The following is a 27,169-nucleotide window of genomic DNA, read 5'->3' as shown; positions in this document are numbered from 1 at the left end:
ATGGCTTATCCTTACGACCGTAACGTCTATGCCATGGTCTATGCAATGCCTCCTTTACTAGATGCCCGCAGCGTTGTTCGCTTTCCCATTGTAGCGGCGGTTCCCTAAGTTGAAGTTAGTTCAGCATAAATTCCGTGAGGCGGCGCTCGTTGCCTTTTCAACTTCTGGCGGATGTGGCAGCGGCGGCTGAATGCATCCGCCGGCGCGTTATATGCGCGGGCGTCTGTTAGCGAGCGTTATCGCGGGCCTCCAAGACGGTGACAGATGTCATGTTAATCTCAAAGGCCACAGCACGTGATTGCAAACTGGAGGCGTTCGCCATGAGAGGCGCTCGTCGTCTTTTTGCGGAGGAGAGAAAAGGGAGAGGACCCGGAACCGAGCTACCGGACAACGCGGCAGGCATCTAGTAAAGGAGGCATTGGTCTATGTCACGTCCAAGACAAGCCGAGCCGCTCACGTTCCGGCTTTCCCGTGAAGTTGGGGGCAGACGTTCTGTGGTGGCGCCAGAATTATGTAGGATATGTAATATTAGTTATACGATGTGGTACTTCTACGGTAAACGCAGTTCTTTGCCTACACGTTCACCGGTCTGCGGCATAAGTCAAGATGAGCGGGTGCACTTATAATGACGTGTCAATGGTTTGAATAGCTGGTCTGTGGACTGTAGGCTAGCAGACGATAGAATATACGTCGTCGCCGCTTCGTCTCCTGCATCGAGGTCCGCTCTGCCTAGGTCAAGCGATACCGGTATTACGAGTATGTATTGTGGTTATACAGTGCAAGTAAACGCCACAGCGTCGTGACGACGGTGGCCTCTAGTTCAAGTGTTCGCTTGCAGACGACACAGCGACGCATTCAACACTGCAGTGTGAAAGCGAGTTTTGGCGGAGAACGTGCTTGCAGCAGTGCTTATAGTGTTGTTTAGCCACTGTAATGAAGTGCGATAACGCACTTCATTAACGACGGGGAAACATGCAGCGCGTGTTTCCCCGTCGTATACCACTGTCACGTAGGCACAGTCTATCCTCGCTGACCAATGCTGAATGTGATCGAAACATGAAGCGTGGGTGAGGTCTAGAGTAATCGGGAGTCAAACATGCTTGGACATTACGTGCTCGATCTGATTTTGGTTTACTGTGTCTACAAAAGTGACACAACCGAAGTGTGCTTTAGATCCTTGCAGACTGCAAATACGGCAAGCCGAAATTTTGACTGGTCTGGTGTGCTTTGTCTGGGAAAGGCGACGTAATCCCCGCTTTGGGCTCGAAGAGGTACTGTCTGGTGCTCGGAACGTGCTTATTACCGCGTGGTTAAACACGTCGACGGAATTCTTTGTGTGGTTTCTCCTTCGGGTGGTCGTGCCTTATGTTGAGCACTGAGACAAAGGATCTTTATCCTTTGAGCTGTCAACCACACTGGCAGACGGAATATATAGTGTCGCGGTGCAGGAGGCATACCGTTTGAAGAAAGTGTAGGCAGTGAATTTAATAAAGTTACTTTGTAATTATCTTTTTGGGAGCAATATGGGCACGCACACTCACGAACAAAATGCAACTTCTTTTTTTGTGCTCCCTCACAATTCCTTTTCAGAGCAGTGAAGAAGAGAGCATTACCTTGCAGCACTGTAGCACAATGACTACAGGGACAAATGCTCACTTTTAACTGCTTTCTTCAAAAGTCTCAGTATCAACATTCATACAGAACTTGCAAACACAATTCAGATGAAGAAATACGAAAAATTCAGTCCCATTGCAGTGCAAAAGCACACCATCATACTTGTTCCACAGTATATATTTTTCACTTTCTTAGTATAGAGAAAAACTTGCATAATTTGGTGTACCATTTTACCTCTACTGGTGCTTGGAATCTCACTGGCATATTCACAACATTTGAAATGCATTGGATGGCAACAACACACAGCTAGGTGAGTCTCTTGGCTTGTGCTTATTATTGCGATAGCAATTATATAGACGTCCCAAGTGAACTTTTGCCGTCGGCAACAGTATTGCCACAAGGCTGCACGTATATTTAGGTTTATGTATGCTATATTAGATGACATGCTGTATTACACGCTACATATGCAGGTTATATTGCTACACTATTCTATCACTAAAGTTGCTCACACCAGGTCTTACATTCTTGACTCAATGATTCCTCAGAATTTTGAGAATGGCAGTCCACAGACAAATGTCACAAAGTATAACACTCGCAGCACATGCCTCTTAGCCAAATATATTTAACCTATTAAATAATAAAAGTGCAAAACAGTATCAGAGCTCAAACCGGAAAGCGGTTTAATATACTGGAGCAACTCCTTATGGGCAACGTAGTGGAGCCTGTGTGATGTCATTACAGGCCCTACATACTGTGGCAAAGCTTTTAAGGGTGCCATAAATTTTGGTGCACCCACTTATATCGCATTCATGTTAGTAGGGCCTGCGTATTCTTAGAAAAACAATCGAGAAGTTCCAGCACAATGCTAAAACTTGCTATCAGAGTCAGTGTTTCGCCCGAGGGGTGAAAATGCCAATTTCTGTTACAGTCTTTGATGGCGCATACCACTCCAGCCTGCGAAATATGTCGGGTCAGGAGAGCATAATTAAAATAAATAATGCCCCAGTACGTGCCACTAGGTAGCCTCCATGTGGCGTTTCATGCCACAGCCTTTGTTGCTATAGCTTACGGCGAATGTTGGCTGGGCTCTTGGGGCTGACAGCACCACCAGTGGCCACATTCGTTACAGTGTGCACTGCACACTGTTCACCAACCAAAATTTATTTTAATTTTAGAAACCTGACATTTCAAAGCTTGACCATCTCTATCTTATTACTAACCAGGCTGTTGAATGAATCTGAATTGAGGCTGTTCAATCTGAATGTGAAACCAGGCTCTTGAATGAATTGAATCTGCTGAATGTTTACCTTTACCACGTAGTGTATTACCACGATGTGGTGAATACGCTACATTAGGATGTGCTAGTTGAGAGAAGCAATGCGCTAGAATGACGATTTGTTTACCTGGAGGCAGTGAATGAAAGAAGCTGTAAAATAAACAAAGACAAACTGTTTTGCAGTGGGAGGAGAGCAAGAGAACCAGAATCTTGAAGCTAATTCAAATACTTGTGTTTTACAAGTAGTAGTCATAGAGAATGAACCTGGCAAGCCTAGTTCTGGACAGAACTATAACTTAGTAGCTGTCATAAATAGCACTAGCATAGTCTAATTTTGATCAAATTAAGGTTTTGTACACAAACAGCTTGATCGAAGTAGGTGCTAACAACAAGTTGTGGCATGGATAACCTAGTATGTGATTGCAGGAATTAGTTGATCAACATGGTGGATCCAAGATACACTGCGAGATATATGCACTTCTAGGTATTTAAATGTCTTGGACAAAAGTAAAATTATTCATGTAATAGAAGGAGAATACGTAATTGTTGTGATATGAGCACTGACTGACATTGAGGAATACAGACCATTTGCTGCACCATACTGGGATTTGGAGGTGATCATGCTAAAGTACAAAGCAGCCTAATGAATTTTACAATTAATTGGTATATACCGTTTCTCTCTATTGTTTCTTGATGAATGTTTTGATGTTTTATGGTTGGTGCTGCTGTTTTTTACATTTTTGCTGATGTGAAAAGCACTGACATACAGTTTATATAGACTTCTGTTTTTTTCTACGCATTGATGTTCCTGTTTCTTTAAGCGAGGAGGTACACCAAGTGTAGCTAGGTTACCCGTGAGTGATTATGGTTTTGTGAGTGGTTAAAGTAGAGGAAACTAGCATAAGAAAAATGGAGGTCAATGCTGGTATGAAGCTGATTTGCAACAAGCATTGTTGTATGTGCAGCGACCACAATGGAGCTGGACGTGCTAGTGGCTGTATGTGGGTGCATGGCACTTCTGTTCCTCTTCGTCAGGTACGTGGGCTACAGCTGAGATGACGGGATTGCCTAACGTGCACACTGGGTCCAGGTACGGCAGAGGCATCCTGGATGGCACTGGCTCATCAGTGACGTACATTGCCCAGCGTAAGGATTATCATCCCATGGTCCAAGTGGAGAACCCCTTTGTAGTGGCCTGTGAGAGCACCGGGGACCCAGGTAATACTTCTGTGCAGGCAGTGTGTGCATGCTCTGTGCTTCCTGTGAAGTTCACTTCCCAAGGATGGTTTCTGTGAGCAAGGTGCCTTCGCAAGCACTGCACTGTTTGTTAACACAAAACCGGTGAAAAATTGGAGAGAGAATTCGCCTCTGTGTGTCAATTTGTGAAGCAAGGATCTGTGTTTAACGGAGAAAATGAACCCTCAAACTATGTGTCAATATGTGAAGCGAGGATCTGTATTTAATGGAGACAATTAACCTTGAAAACTCCAAACTCGTCAATCAGAAGGATTTGCTTTTGACATCCTTTTTGTCGCGGAGCCAGCTCTGTGAGAAAAAAATTTCTCAGATGATTATGATACTCCCTAACGCAAAATTATCTCACAGCTCTATACCTGTCTTCACTTCGCAATATATTGGCTGGTGCGGACAATCTGTCTCGTGCGGCAAGTTGCAAATGGAGTGAAGTGCGCCGCGACTGCCTCACTAATCTGGAGATCACGAGAGCCATTGCGTGGGCAATGTATGGGCACGATGCACAGCAGCCACCACCGACAGACCTCCCAGATGATGATGATCATATATTGGCATCCGTTTTGAAATGGGGCGGGGACAAATTGTCACCTAGCCTGTTTGATTTACTTAGGTATGCTATTAATGTTTTTCCTTCTAGTTCTTGTATACATTTCTTTAATCTCTGTCTACATTGCACCGCTGCCTATGCCTGTAATGGATCCCGTCATGTCAATGTCTTCCCTGCTTTTTTTCCACGAATGCTCTAAATGTCTCCTGCTTATCTTGACTGCTGACTGGTTGATACTTCTGTCTACTCTAAGTCCAAGCACTTCTGGAAGTTGTACATTATGTACTGGTCTCGCAGCGTGAATCCCTTCACATTCCATTAGGTTGTACGGAGTGGTGTCCGGATTTTTCCTGCACATATACATGCCTCGTCTAATTGTAAATATTTGCGCCAGTATGTTTTTGTTCTTATACAACCAGCTTGAGCTTCAAATAGCAAGGCACTTCCTTTCATATTATGGTACAGATTTTCCCTTCTAATTTCTTTTCTCTCAATCTTGTAAATCTCCATGGTCTTTCTAATGCAATAATGTGAAGGGCCCCGTGTCTCAATCTGGCGTCGGCATCCGGCGTCGACTGCCCATTTTGTGAATAATCATTCCGAACCACACATACCCAACCATGCAGGCCCTCCGTGTAGTGCAAGGAAGTTACTGAACTAGTTTACTTTCTCAGAGTAAAATGCATCAGAAAAATCATAAAGCATGACTTCACACAACCTTGAGACATGATAGTGTTGGACTGTATTTTGAATATACAAGAAAACATCATTCTGTTACGCCGAAACTCAAACAGCTCAAACAGAAACCCCCTTTAGCGCAATAATGTTTTCCAGCTGCCGTTTGAGGTTTGTTTTAGTTTAGCGGCACGGCCCTCTCGGTTCCTTGCACAACATCAAAAAGAAAGAACCACGAAGCTCGCTTTCGTGCATAGCGTTCGCCGCCAGCGTTTCCCGGTGAACATTGCAGTTACATAAGCTGCTGTTGTCGGCAAGCGTGAGAAGCACTCAGGGACCTTTGAATGCTTAATCATCCTCAAAATTTTTTTCATTTGTATTCTTTGGATCTAATTCACTGTCTCCGTTTCTCTCTCTTTCTGATTACTCCAGGTTGTCTGTCTTCACTTTCAGTTACCTTGTACTTGTTATAGCCAACTTTCTTGGCCTCTTCGTTTATTCTGTGTCCACGCTTTTTAGGTACAGACACTTTACACATTAACCGCCCGTTTATTTTCATCCATGTTCCCAAGTCTCTTCAAAACCAATTTTGCTCTACACTTCTCGTACTTCAATCGAGTCCTAACGCATGGCGTCCTGCACGACGCGCTACTCTGGTGCCATCTCGTAGCCATTGTGGCCGCAGTGCGTCTTTCTTCTCCTACGCTTTCCTCCTGCCGTCTGTCACCCCCGCTGCGCTCCGCGTTCGCCTTCACCTTTCACTGTGCTCGTCGTTCGCCCGGTTACGCCGAGGCACGACGCCGAGGCACGCCGACGCTCGCCGCAGGAACGGACGCTCTAAAAGGGTGTCGAACGCAAACTGTTGGAAAGGGCCTGTCGAAGCCGAACACGTGCCTGGCAGGTGCGCTGCCCGAGATAGCACTCGACCGTAAGCGGCCCGCGCACCGTATGCACCGTTGTGATCTCAGAGGCCACAGTGGGAACGTGGCACGGTTGAAATGGGGGAGGGGCTTGGGTTAACCGTCCCTGACAGTTCCGGACTGCCCGAAGCAGTGTTTGCAACGAATAAGCGTAGAGTATGAGCGTTGAGTAGCGTTTCAGTTAGACTGGGACAAGTCTCAGAGCGGTGAGGCAGCTGTGTGGTGAAGCGAGCGGCAGCACGAAGCGTTCGCTAATTGGAACAAGCACTCGCGCTTCAGAGACATGGCGTCAGTGATGCCGAGAACGCGGGGTGACGGGCGATGTGCGGTAATTAGTAGCCAATTAACAAAAATCAAAGAATTAACTTTTTTGGCCCTTTCGTTTCGGCGAGGTCATCGTTAAATGGGGAATCGAAGCGAGCCACTCCCCTCCGTACAAGCCATATGAAATATTGGGTCGGGAAAAATGCGGTTACCCGCGGAAATGTGGCACGACGAATTTCGGCCATCGGAACGCGCGAACCCAAAACCGAGAGGCTGGAGCGAGCACGCGAAACCTCGCGCCCTTCGAGGCGACGTTCTGTTTACGTCGCCCAGCAGCCAGGCTCCTCGATATGTCGCGGCGCTGGCGTGATAGTAGTACACTCTAGTGATATCGATCTAAAGAAAAATGACGCTTGATTCTCCAACTGTGGGTTGTACAGTCTGTTTCACACTTAAAGGAAAACTCGGAGCGCGTTGCATCGGCGAGCGCTGGAGTCGCGCGGCGGAAGCAGCCCGCGCAGGCGCAGACGCTCTAGGGGCGGAGTCGTGATCTGCGTCGTCTGCTACGGCGGCGCACGCTGGCCGCATTGTCGGGAAGAGTGCTACGGTTAGAGGCAGTGCGCGTATTCCATTGCTACTGCGGGAACTGAGCCGATATTCCTTATTAAGCGTTGTGCGACGCCAAACTCTGAGCTTTCATTGGCCACGTTTGAGTTCTACGAACTTCTTTTGACGACATGCTTCTTTCGTTCTTTCGGAAGGCCCAATGCTTAATAAGGAATATCGGCTCAGTTCCCGCAGTAGCAATGGAATGCGCGCACTGCTTCTAACCGTAGCACTCTTCCCGACAATGCGGCCAGCGTGCGCCGCCGTAGGAGACGACGCAGATCACGACTCCGCCCCTAGAGCGTCTGCGCCTGCGCGGGCTGCTTCCGCCGCGCGACTCCAGCGCTCGCCGCATCGCCGATGCAACGCGCTCCGAGTTTTCCCCTAAGTGTGAAACAGACTGTACATGCGGTACAACTTGTACCATGTAGATTTTCTGTGCTTGTACCACATGTGCTATTTTGCTGCTGCTTGCATTTCGTGCAACTCACCCTCTGTTAAAGCAGGGAATTTCTGTTCCTTGCTTCCCTGTGTGTGACGTGAACACGGAGCAGCTGTAACGTGCGAGTGGATTGCGCTCCTGCTTCTTGAACACTTTTCATATAAATCTGCGAGGTTAACCATCTGTTCGGATTCCTGCTGAATTAATACCCTTTTTGCTTTTAAACGATCATCATCGTCCCTGCGCGCTAAGAAGCTTAGCTTCACACGGAGAGAATAACCTTACCAGAACAAGGAGACACAGTGACATAATAAATAGACATATTTGTTACATGCCTGGTGCAGAACAAACGCGGCCATTTCTAGGTTGAGCTCTTGAAGCCACAATGTGTCCTCTCACGTTCTCTTACTCTGCTCTAGACATTCAATTATCACTGCCTCTTGCTGGACTAGTTACTGGTTCTCACACTACAGTTAAAACTCGATCTAACGAAACCCGATTTTGCGAAGTTCCCGATCTAACGAAGAAATGTTAATTCCCCGGCAAGTACCATAACGTTCAATGTTGTCATCAACCTGAATTTTTAAAAAAAGCTGGTTTGCATTAAACCCTATTTAACGAAGCTTTTCCAGGAATACATGAGTAAATTAAAAGAGCAGTGATTCCTTTCTGATTTTGACGCAGACGGGTTTTTCGAGCGTGCGCTCTAACGCTGTCGCGTTAAAACATCTAGGCACCCTAGTCGTGGCCCTAGCTTTATTTTGACGAAGCTACATGCCGCGCCCATTCACGGAACAACGGACTCGGCTGTGGCTAGCGTTCTTACGTACCAGTGGCGTACCAGTTGGGCCGCCCTCGCGGACTTTTTACGCACGCAGGCGTGGGTACCTTTTGGGTGTCGCTACGCTACAATTTTAGATTTCAGAGGACCGGAAACTTTCTTACTTGATTTTCCGAACTTCCCGATTTAACGAAATAATTCGAGCGTGGTCATCACTTCGTTAAATCTAGTTTCAACTGTATTGTGTAAAATACGCGAAGCCACATCGTTCCTTTATGTGCTTTCGTGTCTTTTGCATCGCAATAAACATTCACTCCTTTCCCACATAGAGCATATGTTTATGTGTGCTTATAAGAGTGTGAAAACATATCTTCGTGGTCCTATTTGAAGATTCCACACACGTCACTGACATTTACTATTGGTTAGAGGGGCTTAAGGCGACAGTTCGGCGAATTCATAGAGGTAAGAGTTTTTTTTGTTCTCAAACTTGTTGCCGTTTGCGGATTACCGGGCTTCCGGAACGCAAACGTGAGCGGCATGTTTCGTGGCGCCACCTTGTAGCTCAGAGCTCAACAAGAGCAAACGCTGAGTATTACTGCAGTAACCAAGTCTATTCTACTTCGCTGCCGATGTAAGTTTTCGGTAGCGGCGTAATCGTGAACACGTCGCGTTTTTATTGTAGGCTTTTAGCGCGTCCGCGATTCTGGCAAACGGGGGTGGTTTGGGTAGATTGCCACATGGGCGGGGGCATAAACGTGAGCGGCCGGAGCGGTGTAGCCGCCTGGTGGCGTAGAGCTCAACCAGACAAACAGGGAGCTAAAACTGCAGTAACTCACCATATCCTGCTTTGCAGTTGGTGCAAATTTTTGGCAGCGGCGTAATTGTGAACACGATTACGCCGCTGTCGAAAATTTACACCAGCAGCTAAGCAGAATATAGTAGTTAGCTTTGTGTTTGTGTGGTTGAGCTTTGCGCCACCAACCTGGCCGCTCACGTTTACGCCTCCGCTCACCCGGCAAACCACCCGCGCTTGCCGATATACCGGGCACACTAGAAACTTTTAGCTTGTACGCTATTTCGGTAAAACGGGAGCGGTTTGGGCGGATTACCGGATGGTCGGGGCGTAAACGTGAGCGGCCGGAGCGGTGAAGCCGCCTGGTGGCGTAGAGCTCAACCAGACAAACGCATAGCTAAAACTGCAGTAACTCACCATATCCTGCTTCGCCACTCGTGCAAATATTTGGCAGCGGCGTAATTGTGAACACGATTACGCCACTGTCGAAAATTTACGCCAGCAGCTAAGCAGAACATAGTAATTAGCTCTGTGTTTGTGTTGTTGAGCTTTGCGCCACCAGCTGGCGCCACCAATCTGGCCGCTCACGTTGACGCCCCCGCTAAACCGGAAAACCGCCCGCGCTTGCCCGAATACCGGACACGCTTAAGGTCTCCTTTAGCGGTCGCGGTCCGGGGGCGTTTAGCGGGGGCGTCAACGTGAGCGGCCAAATTGGTGGCGCAAAGCTCAACAACACAAACACAGAGCTAATTACTATGTTCTGCTTAGCTGCTGGCGTAAATTTTCGACAGTCGCGTAATCGTGTTCACAATTACGCCGCTGCCAAATATTTGCACGAGTGGCGAAGCAGGATATGGTGAGTTACTGCAGTTTTAGCTATGCGTTTGTCTGGTTGAGCTCTACGCCACCAGGCGGCTTCACCGCTCCGGCCGCTCACGTTTACGCCCCGACCATCCGGTAATCCGCCCAAACAGCTCCCGTTTTACCGGAATAGCGTACAAGCTCGCGTAACATGAAAACGTGTCAAAGGTAGTTTGGTTAGATGAAACGTCGCAACATGGCGTCACCAGCGTTGCCCCTGCCGTACATATTTGCCGTACACCGCAGACGGTAAGCTTGTCACGATGAAGCTCTGTAGTGTTGGTATGGCCGCCGCCATGCAGGAGGTCTGGCGCTTCAGCTATGGAGCGAGTGCCCATGCCAGGTGTGGTTCTACTGGGGGCTAAGCTACGCGGCTTTGGCGAGCTGGCCGCGGCTGGGGTGGCCGAGGCTGCGCGAAGCGGCGCAGGCGGGCAGCCTCTGGGTGGCACCCGGAGACTGCATGGTCCAGGAGCCCCCCGTTAGGCAAGTTTTTTTTCACGTGCCTTCATTTATTGGCATATGAATTTGTTGTGTGGTTGTCGCACGTACATACGAATTCATTGGATTCGCTTAATGATCCTATATCAGGTATTACAAAATGGAATATGAGAAGGAAAAAGGGGTTTGCCAGTATTCATTTTTTTTTTCAAGTTTGAGTGAAATACCCATACAATTCAAATTCGAATTATTTGAACCACGTAATAATTAACTGCGCCGGCAGTGTCTTGTTATGTCCATATATGGCCGTGTAACAAATTTTGATTGTCCTCGCAGCAGTGTGTAGTTAAAGAAAACGAAGTGTCCTAAGATTTTTCCTGTGGATCTAGGCACTGTGATGGTTCGTGGGCCTAGAAACTTAAATGCACGAAGTCAGTCAACACGAACTAGCTAGTTTATGAACGAGGACAGCTGTACGAAAAACAAAAACGAACGGTACCTGACGTGTCGCGGAACGTAGAACACAAGTGACACGCGTCGATGACATATAGGAAATGACACTTATGCAGATTACGCAACGGTCCGCGAAGTTAAATGAATGTCTCCCGTGGATATAAGGACGGCGATTCGCGCGCGCAACGCTGCGACGACCGAAGCGCCGGGCATTGATGCGCTGAGTTGCTTGTCGTCGCGTACGTCACTCGGGCGCCAGAAGCGCTTTGCGGACTCCAGAGGCCCGCTCCTTGAATGCCGGGTAGCTTCGTGGTGGCGGTCTGCTGCCTCGTCATGGCGGCCTAGTCGCGTTCACCGTGCGACCGGTCAAACCGGTTGTTGTTGTTGTTGTTGTAGCCTGTGGCACGTGTGGCTCCTACCCACGATGGGGGATTGGTTACCGCGCGGCCCCGCCCCGACGCTACCGCCACACTTCTTCCACTTCGTGCACCGCAATTCAAAACCGAATTTAAGCTCGAATCTTCACGGCACATACTTACAAGTCAGCATGCTGGAAAATATTTAGAGCCCCGCATTTGTTTTCTGTACGCCACCAGGCTCGCGCCTATATAGTGACTCCAACTGCGACTACAGATCACAGCTGGAGTCACTGCTGTCACAGAACCACTTGCTCCGTGCACAGAACCCAGCTGTGATACAGATGATCACTGCTGGTTTCCGATATATGGTTGCGTTTAACCTCTAGTACGATGCTTCACTTGCTGCTAATCACCTTTTGGCGCAGTGTTTAAAAGGAAATAAAACTGCTGCGGGCGTGGCAGCAATCTAACGAAACACTCCGTGACTAAAGTAGGAACGTACGTTGATAAGACTAGGTCGTACTTGCAGCGTTAAACGTTTTCTAAATCGCGAATTTTTATAGGTAGGGACATTTATGTTTGAGCAGTAAAAGTTACTTCATATGATCCTATATAGCAAAGCCCTTGTGGTTAACATCTTGTCAGTAGGCAGGCATTTATGAACAGAATCCCACAAGAAACTCAATAATTACAGAATTAAGGATAGTAGCGCCGTGCGAGCGGTGAGAAAAGCTTCCCCGTGAATCGGCCTACTGTCAGAAGTCGCCGTCACATGGCGCCACGCGTACACGTGTATTAAGGCCCCTAGATAAAAACTTGTTTTATCTAGGAACCTTAACCTTTACTAGAGTTAATGTATAGGCTCGCTAAAGGAAGCCATATACTGTAACCCTAACGTGTATCAGCGTCTGTGCACGTCAAACTGTAGACGTTTTACAGCGCTGCTTGCATGGGCGCTGCCATCTTTGAGCACGTGACCGCGCCGCCATTGCCCGCCTTCCGCATGGTTTCCGCTTCCCATAGCGGACGAGGTACTGAGTAAATGCAGAAAAGCGCATTTTTCACTCTATATGTGAAATATTGTTTGCCAGCGACGAAACGCTTTCAACCGACCGAAAGCGCAAGAAGAATGTGCAGTGCTGATTATTTACAAACGGCCTTATTTTAGCCCGATGGCGATGAGCTAATCTCCTAAGTCGGCGCGGGTGCGTCCTCTGATGAGGTGATACCCGATTAAGTGTGCTTTGTTTTCTCTATATTATAGTGGCAGATGTATCTCTTACCTCGGTACTGTGTAATCCGTCATGACAGTGATTACGTGGGATCAGTGATCGTGAAATACCAACTTTTTGATTTCTGTACTTGCCATAACATACAGAAGAAAAGTTGACTCGCCATCCGGGCCCTGCGAAAGCGAATGTACAGCAAAGCTGTTGCAGAACCTCCACTACAACTGCTGAGGGGATATGCAATGCTTTATTGGTGGTTCGGATGCTTGTATTAAGCGTGTTCTTTGTTGAAATGTATGCTGTTCTGTGTGTTGTATTTGTAATTTTAATGAATGTATGCACTGTTCCCTTCACTTTGCTGAGCGCTTGTAGCCTGTGACTTACGGGGGTATGAACCGTTGCTGATGATGATAGATTTGTTTTGAGCTTGTTCGTTGTCGAAGCATGCGCCGTTCTGTATGTTGTATGCGTGATTCCAATGAATGTGTGCACTGTTAGCTTGACTTTGCTGAGTGCTTCTAGCGATCCATTGCATTTTTGCTTGCTTAGGGTATGAGCCATTGCTGATGATGATAATTTCTGCTCGCGGACGTGCGCGAGAAATGCCGACCACCGAGAGGCTAACAGCTTCGCTGTAAAATGTGTTTAGACGGTAGTCGTTTTCGGGGTCTATCATGACTGCATGCTCGCTTACCACGTGATGTAGCGAGCAGGAGAGGCGCGGAGCGGCAGCGTCTAAAGCCCCTTAAACTTCGTAAAGTAGTGCCACTCTCCTCCTCCGCCTTCACTCCTCCTGTTTCTCCTCTCTTTCGCGCTCCCTCCTCGACCGTGGCGCCACCTACATTGCTCGAGCGTAGCAACGGCCCCAACATGCGCTCCTCGCCACTCCCTAGACGCTTCTCGAGCAAGAATGGCGCTGAAGCAAGGGGCGAGGGCCCACGTGATGCTATTAGGCCAATAGCGACGGGGGCGTCGGCCTCGGCCAGAGCGCGTGAGGAGGAGGCGGCATTCTTCAAAGCGTGGCACTACTTTACGAAGTTTAAGGGGCTTTAGCGGCGTCAGTTGCACGTGCGCCGCCTGGCGCTCGCTCTTAAGAACGGTTCGGAAAGCGAACCGCTCGCTTGCGCTCGCCTGATTGGTCAGGAATTGACCGCGCTTTTGCTGACGGAAAACGTGACTCTGAACACATTAATAACACGTGAGGGCGAGCGAACGGTTGGCCTTTCGCGCCCCTGAATCCCCGCGCTCGGCACCTCTACACGTGGCGCGATGACGTCACGTCAGGTGTGCTCTCGCCAGCGACTCTCGGCTGTAGTGTAACTTCCCCATCTACCTTGTGCGCTCATTCGGTGCACACGTACATCACCGAATGAGCACCGAATCATCTTCGATGGCTTCTGCGCATATTATTATTATTATTATTATTATTATTATTATTATTATTATTATTATTATTGTAAAGGATCGAGGGATAACTAGGAGCCACTTCCTACCATCTGGCGAGTAGTTGCGCCGGTACAAGAGGCCATCACGGATGCTGAAGTGCGAAGCTTGGCGTCGCAGAGTTCGAGTGGTCGAAAGAGTGGGTGCCCCGGATAAAATGTCAAGAAGCGAAGCGATCCAGGGATCGTGGCGCTGTGCAGAGGAGACGGTGGCGACGTCAAGAGCTGACAATGGAAGGTCTATAGTGGATATGGACGCAGTTTCGGTGGATAGTGGTGACCGCGACAGTGCATCAGCATCGGCATGCTTGCGTCCGGAACGATATATAACGCGGATGTCAAACTCTTGAAGTCGAAGAGCCCAGCGGGCAAGGCGACCTGACGGATCCTTCAACGAAGACAACCAACATAATGCATGATGGTCCGTAACTACATCAAACGTGCGGCCATATAAGTAAGGGCGGAACTTGACAAGCGCCCAGACTATTGCCAAGCATTCTTTCTCGGTGACGCTATAGTTTGATTCAGCCTTGGTGAGCGTTCTGCTGGCGTATGCGACGACATACTCTGCGAACCCAGGCTTTCGTTGCGCGAGAACAGCACCGAGGCCGACACCGCTGGCGTCTGTGTGCACCTCAGTTGCGGCCGTAGGATCGTAGTGGCGCAGTATAGGTGGTGACGTCAGGAGACGGCGAAGGGTGGAGAAGGCTTGGTCACACTCAGAAGACCATGACGAGATATTGGAGGCGCTGCTGAGTAGTTGGGTCAAAGGCGCAATTATAGAGGCGAAGTTGCGCACAAACCGACGAAAGTAGGAACATAACCCTATGAAGCTTCGTAACTGCTTTAGAGTCGTCGGTTTGGGGAAGTCAGTCACGGCACGTAATTTAGCTGGGTCCGGAAGCACACCATCCTTTGATACAACGTGACCAAGAATTGTAAGTTTTCGCGCAGCAAAACGGCACTTCTTGAGATTTAGTTGCAGCTGAGCGGTTTTCAGACACGTCAGGACATGGTTGAGGCGTTCTAGATGGGTTGCGAAATCTGGCGCAAAGACAACAATGTCGTCGAGATAGCAGAGACACATGTGCCACTTCAAACCCCGCAGAACCGAGTCCATCATGCGTTCGAAGGTGGCAGGCGCATTGCAGAGGCCGAAGGGCATGACATTGAATTCATATAGACCGTCAGGCGTGACGAAGGCTGTCTTTGAACGGTCGGCCTCTGCTAAAGGTACCTGCCAATACCCGGAACGCAAATCTAACGACGAAAAAAACTCGGCACCTTGTAGGCAATCAAGGGCATCGTCAATTCTGGGTAAAGGGTACACGTCTTTTCGAGTGACCTTGTTTAGGCGCCGGTAATCCACGCAGAAGCGAATCGATCCATCCTTTTTTTTTAACGAGAACCACAGGGGATGCCCACGGGCTTTGTGAAGGGCGAATAACGTCGCGTTTAAGCATATCGTCAACCTGGTCGGTAATAACTTGACGTTCCGCGGTGGAGACGCGGTAAGGGCGTTGTCGCACTGGCGAGTTGGAGCCGGTGTCGATGTTGTGAACAATGGTAGAAGTTCGGCCAAGGGCACGTTGGGCAACATCGAAGGAGTCGCGGAACTGGTAGAGCAGCTGGAGAAGAGCAGTGCGTTCAAATGGGGACAGTCCGTCTGCGATGCACGAATCGAATAGGTCAGCAGCTGGAACATCAGAAGGGGTAAGAGCACTGATGACGTCGAGGTCGCGTCGAGCTGAATCTTGCTGCACGGAAAAAAATTTGGCCGACATCAATGGGTTGCACGCATCCAAGGGATTCACCTTTAAGCAGTCTGATGGGATATGGAAGAGGATTTGTGAGGCAGAGAGCGCTTGTTCCATTCGAAATAGAGAGGGTCGAATAAGGCAAAAGAAGTGGCTTCCGATTTAGAAGAAGGCATGATGGTTCAAAGAATGCAGCTTCATCACATATGCTGTTGCAGAATACGGGGAGCAAAACAGCTGCTGTCGGCGGAATTTCTGTGTCTTCTGTGACGACTATTTTGTGTGCGGCTTGATGAGCGGGGTAGTAGGACTCGTCACACAAGGGGAAGAGCTCAAGTTCAGATCTGGCACAATCAATAACGGCGTGATTATACGATAGAAAGTCCCAGCCAAGTATAATGTCGTGCGAGCAAGAGGAAAGGACGATAAGCTCGACAATGTAGTGTTCTTTAGCTATAATAAGTCGAGCAGTGCAGGCAGCTATAGGCCGAACAGGATCTCCATTCGCTGTACGTAAGGGCATCATCTCAAGAGGCGTGGTCACCTTCCGAAGCTTGCGGCAAAGTGTGGCGTCTATAACAGAAACGGCAGCACCGGTATCGACAAGAGCATATGCACGGATGCCTTCTACGAAAACTTTGACAATATTCGACGGCAAAGTTCGAGGACTTGAGCATTTCGACAGCGCAGTTCTTGCCTCACGAACTGCGGAGGCTAGTTTCCCTCATTTTCAGGGGCTGGTCGACGACGCATGGGCGACAAGGAGCGGCGACGGGGTGAAGGTGAGCGACGAGACGTGGGTTGCGGATAGTCACGTGAAGACGTGCTTGGTTGGGGACCCGGATCTTCATAACGAGAGCGGGGACGATCTATGTAGTTCGGTGAACGGGCGTCTGAATATCCTGGCGCGCGACGGCGGCAGAATCGGGCGATATGACCAGGGCCACCGCACGCAAAACAGATCGGCCGGTTGTCGCGCGTTCGCCAGGGATTTGCAGGGATGGGAGCAGACCATGTCACGGACGGCTGAATCGGGGCTGCAGCATACGACACACCATGGGGTGGTGAGGGCTGTTGAAGCTGCTGCCGCTTTACTACCTCAGCGTAACTAAGAGGCGCGGCGACAGGTTGCTGCTGAATGGGCACCGGCATGGCCTCGGAAATCTGCTCTTGAATGACGTGTCGAAGCACGGGAGCCAACGGGATTGGTCGCTGCAGTTGCTGCTGTTGTGGGAGCTCCTGACGCTGAGCAAACGGCAGGAGAGACAACTGACGGGCCACCTCCTCACGCACAAATTCTTTCATTTGTGCGATAAGGTATGGCTGGGCAGGCATGATGTCCAGTGCAGCGAGCGGTTGATTGTACGTCTGAGATGAACGTCGGGTGAGAGCCCGCTGCCTTCTCAACTCGTCGTAGCTGTGGCACAGAGTTACCACTTCAGACACTGTGCCAGGAGACTTCGCAAGAAGCATCTGAAAGACATCGTCGTCGACGCCCTTCATGATGTGCTGTATTTTGGCACTTTCGCTCATTGAGGCATCGGCGCGCCTGCAGAGATCGAGTACGTCCTCAATATAGGCGGTAAATGTTTCATTCGGTTCCTGTGCCCGTGTGCGCAGCCGTTGCTCGGCGCGTAACTTCCGCACGGCAGGGCGACCGAAAACGGCAGATATTGCCTCCTTGAAAGCAGACCAGTTTTCAAATTCCGATTCGTGGTTCGTATACCACAGCTTCGCCACGCCAGCCAAGTAAAAGTTCGCGGTACTCAACTTAGTAGCGTCATCCCACTTGTTGGGTCCACTAACTTTTTCGTAGGACGACAGCCAGTCCTCGACGTCCTGGTCTTCCGTACCCGAAAATACCGGGGGGTCTCGCTGGCGAACGGGGCCGGGACAAACGGCGGCCGGGAGAGGTGGCGGCTGTTGGGCTGCGTCAGCTTGCATGGTCGAGTGCAACGTGCGGGATCGGAGTTCCAGGGTGCCGACGATGTGCGTACCCAGCACGATCCACCAAATGTAAAGATGTTTATTGAGCGAGTCCAACAAACGGGCGGTAGCTCGGAACAGTGAGCGCGGAGAGCAAGATGGTGGTCTTCGAACGCCGGTCTCGTGCCCTCAGTTCTTGATGATGATCGGTATGCCATTCTCCTCCTTTCTTCATTACATTATTATTATTTTACCACTAGTCTCAGGCCCTTTTCAGGACAACCGCGGGGGCCCGAGGGGTCGCGTCCAACGCCATTCCCGACGTTACCGTACTGGTGCCATAGATGACATGATAGGAACTTTATTGGAGTCCTGCGGTACTGAGATCGTGGGGAGCCAAAGCCGAGGGCTCCCGAATATCAAGTCGGTAGCTCCGCTCACGATGGGACCGGGAGATGAAGTCCCGCCGCAGTGTCGTGGGCCCTCAGGACAGCGTGTGCCATAGATGAAGCGGCGCTTTCCGTCCTCCGCTCAACACTCTGTGTTTTTTGCCGCTCTCCGGCAACATTTCCACCCGTAAGCGCACGCGCAAATTATGAATTCGTTGTCGCAAGTCTCCAGGCGCATGCATGCAATGGTCGTGGACTTCGACCCCGCGAAGCGGAGGCGCCATTCCACATTAAAGAAGATTGGAACAACTTGTCCACTTCTTTTTCTGGCCGTGGAGAAAACATTTAAGTCGTGCAAAAAAAAATCAAGCAAACAGTGAAACGTTATTTGATTTCGTATTGTTTACACTTTCTTCTCGAGGGCCATAACCACCCCACATTTCGTGCACGCGACGTGGCCTACGCCTTTCCTTTTTGCTTCCTCATTGAGGGTCGCGCGGTCACGTGCTTGTGCAGTCTCGACAGCTGCCAGCGACACCTGTGGCGCGGCGTGGGTCCCGCTGTGCCACCACGCGAACCGCGCGTGTCACTTGGTGTCCTGTTTGTGCGGCTTACCGAGGCAGAGCCCATGGAAGTGGTGAGTGAGCTCAGAGCCTTGGAGGCTTGGCATTTCTTCTACGTGCTCCCGCATGGCCCACCCGAGGCGCGAAATACCGACGTATACGTGGCACTCTCGGCCACGGGAACGCAAAGTGCTGGAGCAGTGCTTGCCATATATGTGCAGTATTTTTCGTAGCGGAGGTCACCGTGAGCCGGAAGTGACTACATGTTACGTAACAACTACAACATGCAAGTGTACAAAATTTTTTTAAAATGGCAGGAGCTTTCATTCATCCAAGATGCACGCTGTGGTCTTCGAAGACCACAGCGTGCATCCAATAGCTTTATTTTCAAATTGAAGACATGTTTGAACTAAAAGAATAAGTGCTCGTTAATCAGAGTGGCACAGATAGGGTAAAACTGCTGCCTTCTTCATCTTCTTCAAAAAAAAAGAGCGGCGAATGCAGTCATGTTTAGAAAAAGTACACGCTTTACTTTAAGCTCCTTCACAAAAGAGCTTTTTTGCTATAGCCGATGTGCATTTATAGGAAATAAACAAGATACGGTGCTAGCAAACAAGCTGGCAAAACACCGTCCTCTGTAATACCAATGAACGTTATGGGCTCACCGGAAACAGATGTGCGATTGCAATTTATGCGTGTCATTACAAAATAATTTTGTTTGAGTACACGTGTTCAGGTTAGAATTCATACGTTCATATTACCTTTCCTGAAGGGCTGCCAATTATTCTGGTACTAAGTGGTTGCAATATTTTACACGTGAAACAAGTGCATTTACGTTATTGCGTTCATTTACAGTTTTTCGCCAGGTCTCCCAGATTTCTTAATCGTCTTGTCCTTGAGTTACTCTATAGGGTGTCTCAGCTTTCACGTGCCAACTTTTTCTTTAAGCGGTGTCTTTCGTGTAGATAAAACCAACTGTATGTTGTTAACATCAACCTCAAGATGCATCCGGTATTTGTTGCATTGCTCCAAATAATTAGTTTTCAATGACTAATTTACCGAATTTCTAGTATATACATACGGCAAATCTGGCAACACTGTTTTCGAACACATTCGAAACGCCCATTTTGTATATTTGCGGCGCGCCATCTTTTGCGGGGCTCGCTTTTCTTCGTGTTCAGGGAGGGCCCCGCTATATATATATATATATATATATATATATATATATATATATATATATATATATATATATATATATGATGTCGATCCGGCATCGCGCCTGCGCAGAAAGCAGCTTGCCCATCCGTCCCATCCCATTCCATCCAACGAAGCATCCCGCGTTAGGCGATGTCCCAGCGCATGTAAAGGTATGTTCCTGTTCCCTGAGAAATGGGACCAGGGTATCTAGCAACCGGGAAAACTGGGAATTCTCAGGAATTTTTAATAGTCTGGAAATACTCAGGGAATGTGTGCTTTTATCAGCGAAAGTGAGCTGTAATTTTATTGAAAGGGAACGAAAGTCGCGGTAATGCTGGCTCGAGTAACAGAGAGGAATCGTAACAAATCGTTCTTGACGCCGTATTGTCGGCTTGAGGAGTTGCCAGTGTACAGTCAACGACCGATTTTTCGGACGCCCGCTAATTCGGACGGCTTCGCTGTACCGTCGCGTAACCCATGGAGCCTATGTATAAGAACGTCTGAAATTTCGGATTCAAGAACCCTTCGCCGTCCGATGTTCCGGACTTTATGCCGTGACCGCAGGTCCGAAATGGCATTAATCAAAGCCACCACCGCCGCCATTTTGATTACCTCGCCGCCTCGAACCGGCGCTATCACACGCAAATCAGCTACTTCGACGTTCGCTATTAAGCTTCTTGCCGTTTGGAGCCGTGTTTTTTATAGAAAGAATTTAGCGCTGTCAACAATGGCACCGACTCCGCCTTTGTAATCTTCGCGATTGCCTTCGAATCTCGGAAAGCACGACGCGTTGCGTAATGCCGGTTCCCGAACGTAAGCTTCGAAGCTCCGCCTCAGTACAGCAATGTTACGCGGCGAAGCATGCGCGAAGGTATTGAGGTGAAGCATAACGAGCTTGGGAAGATGCGATTGTCACGGGAAACAGTATGTATTCCTTCATTATACACGCGTGCACCCGCCATCTCCTGTCACAGTGTATTCCTAATAAGTGTACTGGCAGGCAGGCCTTCAGCACTTTTTGGATGGGCCTATGGCAAGTTTAGCCCTTAAGGGCAGTAAAAGACATGCATTAATTCTTTCCGACTGCCTGATTTTTCGGACGCCTTCGCGGCCCCTAGGGAGTCCGAAAAATCGGACGATGACTTTACAGCTCACCAAGAGGGTGCTTCAAATGGTCCGTGGGGCGAACGCGCGGCGGAAGGAGGAGGAGAATAGAAAGGACCTACGCATTGAGGAATGAACGGGAAAGGAAGCATTCTGCTGCTTCTGTGAAGGAGCTTGAGCTGAAAAACAAAGTGTCGGCTAATGCCTAGATGCAGGTGTCCTCATTACAGACCAAAATAAACTCTTCAAAGCAGTGAAACGCAACACTGAAGCGTTGCGCGCAGGCTGAGAGTATGTCAGGACAGTTGTGTTTATGCCAGCTGTAGAGAGAGAATCTCACTTGTGACAAAGTTCAGGTCTCACACCAACGAGCTTGCTGCCAATTGGTAGAAATGTATAGTGTAATATATTGAAAACTTTTACCGCGCTTTGTGTGTTGAAATGAGTGACAATTGATGTAGATATGTATGTACCCCCCTGTTGTAATGCCTTCCTAGGCGATGCAGGTACTGAATAATAAAAAAAGCATTTAGCTCCATCTTGTGGCAAGCCTTAAGAGTATCTGTGGCTATCTATTTTTAATTTTTTTTGTATCTGGAACATTATTGTATAGGTGTTTTAAAAAGAGCAGTAATCGAGGAGCTGCGCGAATGGCGCCAAGAACGGTCTCCATCCTGCTTCAAAACGGCATTGTAGCGGGGAACGGTGCCGAGTCTGCGCCACATGAAGCATAGGGAAGCTGAAACCCGAAACCGGAAGCACGCTCCATCATCATCGTCATCATCGTGGACGTCAACTGAGATAGATTACATCGTAGATTGCCGTAGATTACATCGTAGATTGCCGTAGATTACATCGTAGATTGAAGGACATTCAGCTGCACGTTACCTCGATCGGCTGCGGACGGAAGTCAAGATTTGAAAGCAGTGTCGTGAAAGCAGCGTGGCACTTCTGATGAGCGAAACGTTCTACATTAAAGCCCCGTAAACTTCGCAAAGTCGCGCCACGCTTTCAAGAATGCCTCCTTCTCCTCGCGCGCTTTGGCTGAGGCCGACACCGCGTCGCTATTGGCCTAATAGCATCACGTGTACCCTCGCGCCATGCTTCAGCGCCATTTTCGCCCGAGAAGCGTCTACGGAGTGGCGAGGAGCGCATGTTGGCGCCGTTGCTACGCTCGAGCGGTGTAGGCGGCGCCACGGTCGAGGAGGGAGCGTGAAAGAGAAGAGAAACGAGGAGGAGTGAGGGAGGATGAGGAGAGTGTCGCTACTTTACGAAGTCTTGGTTTCGAGTTCCACCACTGGGGAGGCTGGTGCTGCTTGCTGTCAGCGTGAAAAATTATTTCAGGTTGGACCACGCAATAGAGAGTTTTAGAAACGTTTGGGGCCCCAAAGAAATAGCGTCGAAGCCACTGCGCATGCGCGAGACGCAAACTGCGTTTGGGTTTTGCGTTGGGAACGCTATTTCACCGATTTTGCGGGATCTCAAATAGCGTTCCCAAAAGCTTTGCGTCAACAAACATGGCGGCACCCATCGAAGCGACCGCTCTAACCTAGCACCAAACTGGGTTCGATTCGCGGTAACGCATGAAGTTCGCAAGCTAGGAAAAATGACTGCAGTTATCGCTTTCTCTCAACTAGCGTGTGTTATTAAGATTGATTCATTAGACTCCGCTGATTCCGAATTCGAGTGTGGATTTTATGGCTCGTAGGCCTAACACGGCTAAGCTTGGCTAGTGAAGGCACGTAAAGTTGGTTTTGTTGCTCAAAACTAAGCACAAATAATTGTTTGCTGCTTGAAAAATAACCTCTAAATTGTAAATAAACGCGAATACACGCATACCAAAATTACTATTCATATTATAAAATGGTCTATTTTATTTATTTTTAATCGTTTTTCTTAGACGCCGTAGGGGCGCTGTCAGCGCAAGACGCTATCCGCAAACGCAAAGCCCTATTCTAAATCTCTTCACTCCTGCGTGCCCCAACGCTAACACCCGCAAAGCTCTTTGGGGCCCCAAAATATTGGGGCCCATATTCTAAAACTCTCTAATGATAGCTCGCCGCGTCCGTCGTCGAAAGTGGCAGCAAGCTGGAAATAAAGTTGTCGTAAAACTGCCGTTATACTTTGTTTCCTTTTTTGTTGACGTCGTTGATTGCGACTCATTTGCCTGCTTAGAGGCCTAGGTCACGTGATGCCACATTAGCCGATGGAATTTGCCCACGAACGTGTCCAGCATGAGAGTTTTATTGTTTTATGCGTGCTGAGGTGTCAGACACACGTCACCAGAACCGGTGCAAGCTTTTACAAATAGCCCCGAAAAACCCGCCGTGGTGGCTGCGCGTTGCTAAGCCCGGGTTCAAATCCCGGCCATGGCGGCAGCATTTCGATGGGGGTGAAATGCAAAAACGCCCGTGCATTGGGTGCACGTTAAAGAACCCCAGGTGCTAGAAATTCATAATCATATCGCACGTGGTTTTATCAGGTAAAACGACAAAATATTTTTAATGCGAAAGCATTATATGCCCCATATTGTGACTCGGGGTCGCGGACGGGCTCTTGGAGCAGACGAAGAGGAGTCGAAAAGCTTTATACAATATGTACAGATATAGCAGGTAAGAGCATACAAGCAGCGGTAAGAGCGACGGGGCGGATGGTGGCGACTCTCTCCCAACAATGGACCGGTCCTGCCTTAAATCCCTTTGGCGACTCATCGTCGGCAGGTGCTGACGTCACCCGCCCCACTCGTTGCCTCGATGATAGGCACGCAGTGTGGCACAACACCCATTGCGCGGAAGTCCATCGGTGTTACGGCCGAAAGGTGGTACCAAATATGGCCGATGATGCAAAGAGTAAAAATATGTCAAAGAATGCTCGTATTGACGTCAAATTTCTCAGGGTGGTTCCTGTAAACACAGTAAATTAACGTCTTTCAAAAGATAATTCGGTACATTTCGGTGGGAATCGAACTCGGACCTACGGGGTGCGAGACGAGCACGCTTCCCCGGCGCCACGATCCTGGCAGACTAAAGGCGTGCCTAGTGCGCATGCGTCATTGCGCCCGTCACGCCGGAGCCATCTGGCTGACCAAACGTATGTCGTCGTGCGTGCGTCATTGGGCACGTGATGGCGCAGCCAATGGGGAGTAGGTGGCGCCATCTCATGAGTGTGTAAAATGAGAGCTATCATGACATTCCGAAGTCTACAAACGGTATAATGCTTTCGCATTCCCACACGTAAGCAGTGTTAAGTGTCGCTGCCGATTTTTTTTTAAATACTCGAGAGAGAAGAAACAGGCCGCAATATTGCTTGAGTCTGCAAAGTGACCCTGCACTCTCACTTGATCAAACTATATACCACAACAATGGCTTAGAGCTAACACGTATTCCGGCCTTTCAGTAAGGCTTCTCCGTTGTCATGAGCTAATAACGAATCTCTGACTTGAAGCGGTAGGAATTATGCGGATCGCTGTTTCGGCTCAGGATACAAAAGATTCGCCATTTACATGGCGTCTTCCAATGAATAATGAAGAAGGGAAACGAATGCCGAGAAATTCTACCCTTAACATATCTTTGTGGCTTTCTTTCTTTTTCATCATAAAGAACACCAAAACTTTCATGTCACAAATATATATATATATATAAATAAACGGCTGTAGGTTCATCAAACTGCACTCATTCGACAGCAACGATTACGGATGCCTCGTGCGAAGACGCAATGCACGTACACAGGAGTATATCTCGCCTGGTTTACTCGCCTGGCGTACTCGCCTGGTGAAACGCCTGGTTTACTCCTGCTCTGCCGAATGCAAGAACACTCGCGTGTATACTGTGCATTGTGTACGCGCGACAGAAACCCCAGAGCGGCCAAAATTAATCTCAGAGTTCCAAACTATAGGAGGCGTGCCTCGTTGCCCTGGCTTTGACCTTGTACACAGGGTTCCTTTACTCTCAATTCGACACGCCAACACATTTTCCCTCCTTTCCGCGTCCTCCCGCCTCACACCTTTTCCCCTTTAGTAGAACCCCACCTATATATACTGTGGCGAGGAAAGCATACGTCGCCTTGAAGAAGACAAGTCCACTTGTCGATACGTTGGCTCCTGCATTCACCTTGTTCACGTTTTTCTCATCGTCTCGTAATCAGATAGCGGTTCTTGGACGTAAAACCACTTTATTTCTTTCCTTTCTTCCCGCGGAACGCTTCGTGCCGCAGGTGGCCCTCGTCGGGGCGGTGGAGCTGTCGGCGGCTGGCGTGCCTCGGCTGCTGGCCCAGCACGTGAAGCTGTCCAACGGCCAGAGCTGGCCTCTGCGTACCCTGTTCACGCCCGCGGGCGCCTCCTGCATGGTGTGCCAGGTGGAACCCGCCAGCCTGGCGCTGCTGCCGTGCCGGCATGCCGGCCTGTGCGGCGCCTGCTTCTCCCGCGTGCAGAACTGCCCCGTGTGCAGGGCGCGCATCGTCTCCTGCTTTCACGTGGACCCCCGGACACTGGGCGAGACCGAGACAACCGGGGCAGACCTGTAGTATACATGCACGCGGGACGGTTACGGTCGTGGCAAGGACCGCGGACGCTTTTCGAGTTCAGTGCCGTGGATTCTACAACACCCTGCCAGCCTTCTCCTCGTGGGAACTCTTGGTACCAGCAAGTTCACGAACGCCTATGTGGAACAGGGGCGTGTGTGTCGTCATCGGTATAGCGCTGGTTTCCTGGTAACTCATCGTGTCTTTTCGTATTCTTTCGTCTCGCATAAACAATCTGCCGCTATCGGAGTGTCGGGGAGAATTTCGGTCTGCTCGTGGTATGAAGGATTGTGGCACGGGATGCGTGTACAACCTTCGCAACTGCAAAAAGGTTTGTGGCCCTGTCAGCGACTCAACAAGGGAGTTGTTCGTAATCTACAATGGTGATTCCCGAACTTTGTGGGCTCCAGGAAGCTGCAAAAGCCTCCTGACAGTTCCGGGGAACGCTCGTGTTCATTCCTGTCTGTCCATCAATTCTACTTGTGTAGGGATTCTTGGTAACATCGTGTTCACGGTCAATCGAACGCATACATGTATTGTTTATTTCTCGGCAGCGTTAACCTTGTACCGAAACGCCTTCCAGGGAGGGCAAAGAAAGAAGAGCGGTAACACTCACCCAGAATCGGTACATCAAGGTGACAAGAAAGATTACTGCAAATGCGGATCGATTAACTGTATTATAGGTGAGAACAAGAACATACACCGGCTACATTGTTGTGAAACAACCGTGTCGAAATCACATTTCCTATGTATAAATCACACAGAAGGGCAACGTTCACATGGGGACAGATCTGAACAAAATTTCTGTACTGTACATTCTTCTGGGAACTTTGGCCGTGCATGCAAAGGCCCCGCCACTGAACGTTGTGCAGTTATTCCGCAAACTATACAAGTTTAAGGATCGGCGTGTGCGCTCCCGATTTGTTGCCCTCAAACGGATCGTTTGAACTGGCCACCCCGTGCACTGCCGCTTGTGACGTTTACGAAGCTTGTGCCTGCCGCTTGAGCAGCGGCAGCGGTTACCGGCAGCCTGTGGATGGATGCAGGAGGACCACGGCACGGACCAGACTGCCATTATCCTGAGCTGCTGTGTCAAATTTTCCGGAGGTATACAAAGATTTCGGCAGCATCATGACATTCGTAAGGCGTACTTCATTATGTACAGTCGCGGACAGAATAAAATGGACCACGGGATCTCCGAAAACGTTAAATTCCCGAGCAGCCTGTAGCAGTAACCAGTAAAACTGCCCACGACAACGTTGTTAGCATATTCTAGTCGAGGTCCAAAATGCAGATACCAGATTGCGTTGTGAGGTTGCGGAGATATTCAGCTTTTTCTTAGATTTCACGGTCCATAATATTCTGTCCGCGACTGTACATTATCGATGCCAGCGAGAGTCGCGCGGCCCATGGGGCCCGTTTGGTATTCGTTGTGGTTGAACGCATCGTCCAAACATGTCACCACGCGCGCACCTATGTAGCTGTTCCCGGCATGTGCCATTCATGCTCTCCGCGAAGTGTGTCTGCTGGGGTGGCACTATGCACAAACACCGGTGCAGTTACCTATTGAATACTTTGCGGCAGTGGCTGTGGCGTCATATGCTGCTGAGCACGGGATCACGGTCTCGACTTCCAGCCACGCCGGCCGTATACCGGTGGGGGTTGAACACGAAAAACGCTCGTGCCATCCACTATATATGCGGCGTGCCTCGTATAATACACTGTGCAGTTTTCGGTCCTTTAAATCCCACCGTTCTTTTT

At 49.3% G+C, this 27,169-nt stretch overlaps 1 protein-coding gene across 5 annotated transcripts; it reads left to right on the top strand.

Annotated features, from left to right (window-relative positions):
• The first annotated feature begins 397 nt into the window (after nucleotides 1-397).
• Nucleotides 398-25,652, top strand: LOC135896613 (cell growth regulator with RING finger domain protein 1-like). Of its 5 annotated transcripts, none has more exons than XM_065425083.1 (6): nucleotides 400-747; nucleotides 3,856-3,925; nucleotides 3,981-4,108; nucleotides 10,336-10,516; nucleotides 18,543-18,663; nucleotides 25,103-25,652. In XM_065425083.1, exons 2-6 carry the CDS (start codon nucleotides 3,864-3,866, stop codon nucleotides 25,409-25,411), a joined length of 801 nt encoding a protein of 266 aa, XP_065281155.1. In that variant the 5' UTR covers nucleotides 400-747; nucleotides 3,856-3,863; the 3' UTR covers nucleotides 25,412-25,652. The 5 variants fall into 5 exon arrangements, with proteins under 5 accessions (XP_065281157.1, XP_065281156.1, XP_065281155.1 ...); XM_065425081.1 differs by having other exon boundaries at nucleotides 402-756; XM_065425085.1 differs by lacking the exon at nucleotides 3,856-3,925 and having other exon boundaries at nucleotides 398-747; nucleotides 3,926-4,108.
• The last annotated feature ends 1,517 nt before the right edge of the window (nucleotides 25,653-27,169 follow it).

Source organism: Dermacentor albipictus, chromosome 7, assembly GCF_038994185.2.
Source record: "Dermacentor albipictus isolate Rhodes 1998 colony chromosome 7, USDA_Dalb.pri_finalv2, whole genome shotgun sequence".
Lineage (NCBI taxonomy): Eukaryota > Metazoa > Arthropoda > Arachnida > Ixodida > Ixodidae > Dermacentor > Dermacentor albipictus.
The sequence above is the reverse complement of the archived record's forward strand: the minus strand, read 5'-3'. Positions and strand labels throughout refer to the sequence as shown.

Excerpts from the sequence above, each read along its gene's own strand:
- LOC135896613 (XM_065425083.1), top strand. The coding sequence starts at position 3,864 with ATGGAGCTGGACGTGCTAGTGGCTGTATGTGGGTGCATGGCACTTCTG. Across the intron at positions 3,926-3,980 it reads CTTCTGTTCCTCTTCGTCAG|GTACGGCAGAGGCATCCTGG; the intron begins GTACGTGGGCTA and ends CACTGGGTCCAG. Across the intron at positions 18,664-25,102 it reads AGGCAGAGCCCATGGAAGTG|GTGGCCCTCGTCGGGGCGGT; the intron begins GTGAGTGAGCTC and ends TTCGTGCCGCAG.